This window comes from Penaeus monodon, unplaced genomic scaffold, assembly GCF_015228065.2.
Source record: "Penaeus monodon isolate SGIC_2016 unplaced genomic scaffold, NSTDA_Pmon_1 PmonScaffold_1189, whole genome shotgun sequence".
Lineage (NCBI taxonomy): Eukaryota > Metazoa > Arthropoda > Malacostraca > Decapoda > Penaeidae > Penaeus > Penaeus monodon.
In genome coordinates, this window is record NW_023640702.1 from 33,300 (window position 1) to 41,206 (window position 7,907).

The window sequence follows — 7,907 nt, forward strand, 5'->3', positions numbered from 1 at the left end:
CATTATAAAGGTGTATTGGCAGCTACACATATATTCGAACATCAGTCTATACTACACGATTCGTAGAGCAAAATGTCTGATCCAGGGAATGACAATGCAACTGATATTGATCGTGATCTTACCCGTATGTGCGAGGAGACACATCGAGCAAATACATATGGGGGATTGTGAATCAATATGTTCACCATCCAAAAATAATGGCAAAGCTGGTTTCTATGAACTAGATAAGAGACTGATTTGCTTCAGATGTGGTTTAAACATCGATATCGATGACATTGGAAAAACTGATGACATCGTGGAAGTCACCAGACAAAGAGCCCAAGTTGTGTATTCGCACGGAATTTACCATTCGCTTTCCGAGATCGAGACTAGTTGTTGCGTCTGATTTAAGATACGAAACGAAAAGACTAGAAACCTTTATAGACTGGCCGTTAGGCGAAGTAATAGAAGCAAGGGATCTTGCCGCCGCTGGCTTTTTTATTCAAGAAGGAACGTTGAGTGCATTTGTTTCTGTTGCAAGGTGCGCATATCGTTTAAAACCGTGTACACGGCACGGTTGCTGTGCTCGACACGCTTCTACGTCTCAATATATAACAGAAAAAACATTTAAATAGCGCCTACTGTGATTTTGCAATGGAAAAGGTAACCGGTAATATACCTATTCGTATAAATAAGATTATAAGTAAGATCATCGGTCATCAAGAAACAGATAACGAAAAAAACAGCTGTGGTAACAACGAGGAAGAAGCCGTGGAGCTAGTGGCGAAGAAGACGGTGGAGATTCACGCGAGTCGGAAAATGACAGTTCCTCGAGAATCAGTGCTGGTAACATATTATCGGAGATGGGTATCGAATCGTATTCTGGACCAGAAGCACGAAAATTTCGTAACGCCAATAAGTCGCAAATACCCTATGACGATTGCCTCTGGGAGATATAATGCTCCCCAAAAAACTGATAGCTGCTGGATTCTTTTATTCGGGTAAACCTCTTTAGACAAAATAGACAGTCGTGAGGCTTAGTAAATACATAACATTTATTTTCGGATCAAAGCATCGCTATTGATACCAATCTTCCGTTTTCAGGGTACGGCGATCACGTAAATTGTTTCCACTGTGGTGTTGGTATCCGCAATTGGGAAAAGGGTGATGACCCATGGACACAACACGCTATGTGGAATCCTGAGTGTCATTATGTTCGAACCTTAATGGGACAAACATTTATCGATACGGTAAGATATTATGTGCTCCAGATTATTCTAATATATTCTTTCTAGCTTGCAATAATGCGGTTATATATATATATACGAGATGTTATTTTTCAATATGTATCATTTGATTATAGAGTTTTTTAATTTTAACCAATCTTTTTACTTTCAAGGCAAAGACGGTCAAGAATGTGCTTTTTAGAAAACCTACTCGTGAAAGAACTTATTCTGTAACGGACGAAGATTGGAATGCTGTTATGGGTCTGGATATCACCAAGATTTGCTGATATCACTCTTTCCAGTTGCTGCCGTCAGAGATTGTGTTCGAGAACAGATTCTAGTTCATAAAATCCCATTTATTACCAAACATGAAGGTCTTTATTATGTGAGAGAGAAAATAGCAGCATACGGTAATATGGATATAACCTTAGCAAAAAAGATCAGCCATATGAGCACGGAATATATTCAAAATTACCATGCGGTATATTCTGTGATGTATTTTTTGATGGACCTTAAGAGAATATTCATCATGAATCAAGATGTAGATCGGAATGTCTCTATTGATTTATTCAAACCGGATCAGTCATTATTTCTGTTCAGACAACCTTCATATAACCCTGTCGCAACACCGATGTATCAATATCGATTATCGTTCACTATTCCGCATCCATCTCATAATAGCGATTTTAAATTTCAGCAGGAATATCGTATAGCATTAGAGCAACTTAATAGAGGGCTACCTGTTCATGTCACGAATTTATATTTCCGGGAGAGGGATAGCATCTCCCTCTTTGATATATGGAATCACTTGATTCGGCTTTCTATAATAATCAATGACAACAATAGGAGTAGTGGCAGCAGTATTAATATAATAATAATAATAATAATAATAATAGTAATAGTAATAGTAGTAGTAGTAGTAGTAGTAGTAGTAGTAGTAATAATAATAATAATAATAATAATAATAATAATAATAATAATAATAATAATGACAATAATAATAATAATAATAATGACGATGATGACGATGATGATGATGATGATGATAAAAATTCCTATGATGTATTCAGTGTGATTAGGGAACACCACCAACGCCAGGAAGATGAAGAAAGAAGTTCTGAAATAAAAGGTAAGACCCTATGTTGTAGAGTAAATTGTGTATCTCTGAAAAGAAAGTGATGTACATATGTCTTTATATATGTGTTATATTCTGCACATATAACTTTCTTTATTTACAGAGGCTCCTGACAGTATAATTGGCGATCGATACTTATGCAAGATTTGTATGAACTCTTGCGTAAAAACGGTTACTCTTCCCTGTCGTCATATGTCGTGTTGTGGTAATTGTATAGTGACTCAAACAAAGTGTCCTATTTGTAGAAAGAAGATTAAATATACTCTTGAACCCTATTTATAAAATAAAGAAAGATCTCGCAATATCACTATATGGTAATATAAAGATTATGAGAGGTATACATATACACGAGAATAAGAGATTTATTATTGTAGTGTGTATTTAGAGAGAAAAATAATATCGTGTAACTGAAAATACTACTACTTCATTTTATCGTTAATATTCCTTTGTAAACATGTAGTTCCCTTGTAATCCTGTAGGCGTATGATTTATTATTCGAATATAAAATAATTCTAGGTGTATAACCGTATATATATTTCTTTTCAACCTTATCTATAAACGGTCATATGATCTGTTTACGATACTGTCATGTCGCAAAATATTCCATTACACATCGACGATCAGCAATATCATGTCGATTTTAGTGGTATGACAAGCGAATATAATCGCAGAATGACATTTGGGCACGAGTCGTCCTCGTATGTTATTAATCCAAAGATACTTGCAAAGGCTGGTTTTATGAGATGCGGTCTATCGTCTAAACAATACATAGTTTGTGTTAACTGTCATCTATATATCGACATAGACACCATCATGCCATGGGACGATATTGTGAAGATCCATAAGGATAAGAATCCGCTTTGTCTCCTCGCACGAAATCTACCTCCTCTTCCAAGATCAAAGATCTTTGAAAATCGTTTCGATCCAGCGACTGGATTACCGGCCGATTTAAGATACGAAATAAAGAGATTAGAAACATTCATAGATTGGCCAAACAAAGTGGTACAAGCAAAAGACTTAGCCGCTGCTGGATTTTTCTATACGAGAGACACAACCTGCTGCATCTGTTTTAGCTGTCACAAATACATGAATTTTTCTTACGATAAACCTATCGTTATAAGAGATATGCATTTAAAGAAAAGTCCTAACTGTAAGTTTGCACAGGGTAAGTCAGTAGGCAATATACCCATACGCATGAGTAACATTCTCAATAGTATTGTAAATCAGAAGAGAGTTGCAGTAACATCAGCAACAGCGACAGCGACAGCAACAGCGACAGTCGACCAGGAAGATTTGATAAAGACTCGATACGAATACGCTGGTCCGTTGCACGATTATTATAAAACGACCCAATCGCGGCTGGAGAGCTTTTTAAATTGGCCTCATCGTCATCGTCAAAAAATAGAGGCGCTAGTAGAGGCCGGATTCTATTATCTTGGTAAGTTCACCATTCGCTCTAGATCGAATGAAGTACAAACATATCGCCTCCTTTACTGTTCATGAGTCTTAGATAGTACTTATTGGTACGATAAGATCGTTTATATTAACATAGACTATTTATCGTTCGCTTTCAGGGATTAGCGATCACGTTCAATGCTTTCACTGCGGTGCTTGTCTTCGCAACTGGGAGGAAGATGACGATCCTTGGAGAGTACACGCCGAGTGGTATCCCGAATGCTATTACGTTCAATTAAAGAAGGGAAAAGAATTCATCGACAAGGTATACTATACATTTTATAATTCTAGTTTAAATAGAGATATTCAGCTTTGACCCTCACCGTATATATATATATTCAAGACCGTCACTTATTGACTTATTGATTTTTAAGTAGCATATCAGATAATCTTTATTCATTAGTGAGATGATTTTTTTATCTATCTTTCTAGGTCAGATTAGAAGTATCTCGTATACCGATGTGGAGACACAGTTCCAGCACCAGCCAAGATACATCGGAACATGATTGGAACATCCTCCTGGGTTTGGACTATACCAAACGCTTGATATTGGTGCAGGGGTTTCCCGTCGTTGCCGTTCGAGATGCGCTCTGCGAGCAAATTCTACAGACCGGCATACCTTTTTCCAGAGAGGTCGACTGTACTTCAGCTGTACGGAAAAAAATCGAATCGTACGAGGAAAAAAATAACAATAAACTATTGACAGCAGAGCGTATTGCAAATTATCGAACGGTGTACGCTGTGATGCGATTTATACAAATGGTTATGGGAAAGAGCTACAATCGTTCCTATCCTACCGGTTGTATCGAGAATTCGGTTTACCTGTATAAGCAGTCAGCCTTTAACGATAGCGGAGACCCCAATATCCCGATGTATCGTCATGAAATTTCCTTTAATCTTCCGTATCCCGATCACACATATACCGGCTATCATATCGAGAGCGAGTATCGCATGACACTGGACAGACTTAACTCTTACGAAATTACCTCTCGAATAAGTTCTATTCTAGATCAAGAACAGAGCGCATCCCTAACTGCGATATGGGGATAAGGTTCAACGTCCAAAACCAAAAACAAATTCGTACCTTAAGGATAGGGGAAAACATGCAGACCCCTAGATGAACGCAAAAAACCAACCCCTGATAAAAAAACTAGATAAGAAAAAGGAGAAAAGAATGAAGAAGAAAACGATATTTCTGCGAATCAAATAGATCAAAGGGATTCCCAACGCAAGGGAAATGGCCCCAAACCAAACAAAAAAAAAGACAAACTATCAATAAGGGAAAATCAAATGCAATAGAAAAAGAGGACCAAATTTTAAAAGTATTAAAAAGAGAACCCGATAAAAAAGGAAGTCAATAAAGGAGAAGAAGGAAAGAAATTTCCCTCAACTGGAAAAAGAAGTATAGGGGTTTAAAAGCATATAAGTCAGATAAAAAGAGACGTTACTCAACAATATTCATTTCGATTTTCGTATTTTTTTTATTATAACCTAAAAATAATATGTTATGAAATGTAATTAAATTTTTCTTTTGGTTTTCGGGCCAAAAGAATCTAGGGGATTTCTGAAGTTCGCTTGATCCAAAAAATTTTTTTCTTCCTTATTATTGGTTTTTCTATTGTTCTTTACCTCAAATGTCCCTTTGTTGGTGTTCCATTTTAAACCGGTTTGTTTGTTCAATTAAAAAATTTTCTTTTTTTGGTTTTGGTTCCTTTTTCCCATATGTGGGGAGGGGGCGTTTTTGGGTCTAAATAAATTATTCGAATTTTCGTAAATTAATCTATGTATATCGTATTGATTCCGGGATTTGATGGAAAAAGAGATTAAAGTTTTTATAAAAAAACAATTTTTTTTCCCACGTTTAACAATCTTTTATAGGAAAGAATCGTATAACCTAATAGAAATTGTATTTTAAACCATTTGTTATAATGACCGCGGAACCTCAATGAAACCGCAAATAAGAAATTTTAAAGGTTTCATCTAGGTTCATAATTTTTCCGACAAAAAAGGGGAAAACATAAAATCTTAAACCGTTATGTTTTAGGGGAATTTTCCCCGATAGAGTCTCGGAAGAAACCCGGGGAAACCCCGCCCATAAATTTTGGAAGTCCCAACCGATTCCAAAAGCCGTTGATCTTCGGTTGTGTAATTTTCCATTGGGAGCGAGATTATAATTGGTAAAATAATTTAAAAAATCTTTCACTAAGAAAAGTTTTTTCCGGGAAATACAACAATCTGTCAATTGCGTCGATTTTATATAGTGAGCAAGCTTTCTATACAAATTTAAAAGTTATATACCTTTGATGAAATTTTCCCTTTCTTTTTTTAGTTTTTAAATTCAAAAACCCCCCTTTTAACCCCCAAGCGGGCTCTTCCCCCCAGTAATACGAAGCACGGAGGGAAGGCTTCCCTTTTTCGCTTAATCCCAAGCACGGGAGGTAGTCTGGTTTAATTTCCGTTTTTCAAATCTCTTGATTCTGAACAGGGGAGGCGATTGGGCTTCCTTCGACTTCGAATGGTTCCTTCCTTTTAATTTTGAGTCACTAGCCCCTTTTTTTTTTTTGCCTTTCCTTTTTAAATTCCGCCATTTTTTTTTTAATTATCGTCCGGGGCCCGTTTCGGATTGCTTATCCAAAGTCGGGGGGATGGCGTTGCTTCCTTCTTGTTGTGTTTTTTTGTTTTCTTTTCTTATTAATGTATTCAGGTATGGTTTTTGGTCTGCAAACTTCCTTTTTCAAACTTATCGTTTGGACTTTTTTTATGTTTTTTTCTTTTCTCTTCTTTTTTTCAAGTCCCAAAAATTTTGTGGTGTGTTCTTAAAAGAAAAATCAGCGAAATTTTTTCTTGTAAACCCACTTTGTTTAATTTTTTTACTCCTTTTTTCGTAATTTGGTATCATTTGGAAGATTCGTCTTATTTGAAGAGGTAATTTCTGAGAGAAACGATTTTCTAAAATTTAAAAATATCGTCATTGCTATGGGTTCTTTCGAAAAGATCTAACACACTGTTTTTAACTAAACCCTTAAAAACCAGCCCAAATCTTTAACTAGGGGGAGATGGTGCCCCCTTCGGATTATTATTCGTGTAACCAAAAGAATGATTTGCGATGCGATTGAAGAATATAAGGCTACGAAAGAAAAGCTTTAAAAGGGGAAAAAAAATTTTATAAAATAAAACATATTTATATTCGAATAATCTACCTCAGATTAAAAACAATTTAAAGGGAATAACATTGAATATAATTTTTTGAATTTAAATTTTTCTAAAAAACATACAAAAATTTATTGGTATATGTTATCTCATTTCTTTATACCAAAAGTTATTGGAGATTTTCTTTATTTAAAAGGGAATTTTAATCCTTTTTTCATAGGACATTCACCCAAAAAAAACACAAAACATAAAATCCCTTTTTTGGTTTTTTAAAAATTTTTTTCAAACATTTTTTTTTTGTTTGTTTTTTGTTTTTTTTCCCCTTTTTTTCCTTTTTCCTTCCTTTTTTTGTTTTTTTCTAATCTGCTTTTTTTTTTTTAAAACCCTTTTTTTTTGAACCCCATCTTATTAATTTTTTAAAAACCCCAAAATTTTTTGGGGGGGGAATTTTTTTTTTTTTTTTTTTTGGGTGAAATTCGCCTGATGTGATTCAAAAATCGTCCCGTTTGGAAACACTTCTGTTTGCCCCTGTATTATCGTAACGTTTTTAAATATTAAACAACTACTTGGGGAAATTGCTGATTTATACTTAGTAGATGAAAAATCCCCATTTATTCGAAATCAATCTCTTTAAGAGAGATATTTAAAAACAAATCAAATTTTCGAATAATACGATATGATAAATCGAGATCAATCCTGAAATAACCAAGTAAGTTGGGGTCAATTTTGAAAAAACTAGGATAACGAAACAATTCCGAGGAACAGAATGTCAAAAGAGATTGCAGTTAAAAAACATAAAAAAAGGGAAACCAAAAGAAGTAAAAGGGACGAAAACCCTCCAAACGGGTACGGCATGGTGTTTAAAACCTTTCGACTAAAAAACAAATGTACCTTAAGATGAGGAAAAAGAGAAAAAAACCAAAACAAGAATTGGGGGGACATGTCTATCACCCATTTCTTGT

General features: G+C 35.1%; 1 protein-coding gene across 1 annotated transcript; it reads left to right on the top strand.

The window, feature by feature from the left end:
- Positions 1-2,876: 2,876 nt before the first annotated feature.
- Positions 2,877-4,845, top strand: LOC119568971 (baculoviral IAP repeat-containing protein 7-A-like). Its single transcript, XM_037917351.1, has 3 exons — positions 2,877-3,778; positions 3,915-4,060; positions 4,228-4,845. Exons 1-3 carry the CDS (start codon positions 2,929-2,931, stop codon positions 4,843-4,845), a joined length of 1,614 nt encoding a protein of 537 aa, XP_037773279.1. The 5' UTR covers positions 2,877-2,928.
- The last annotated feature ends 3,062 nt before the right edge of the window (positions 4,846-7,907 follow it).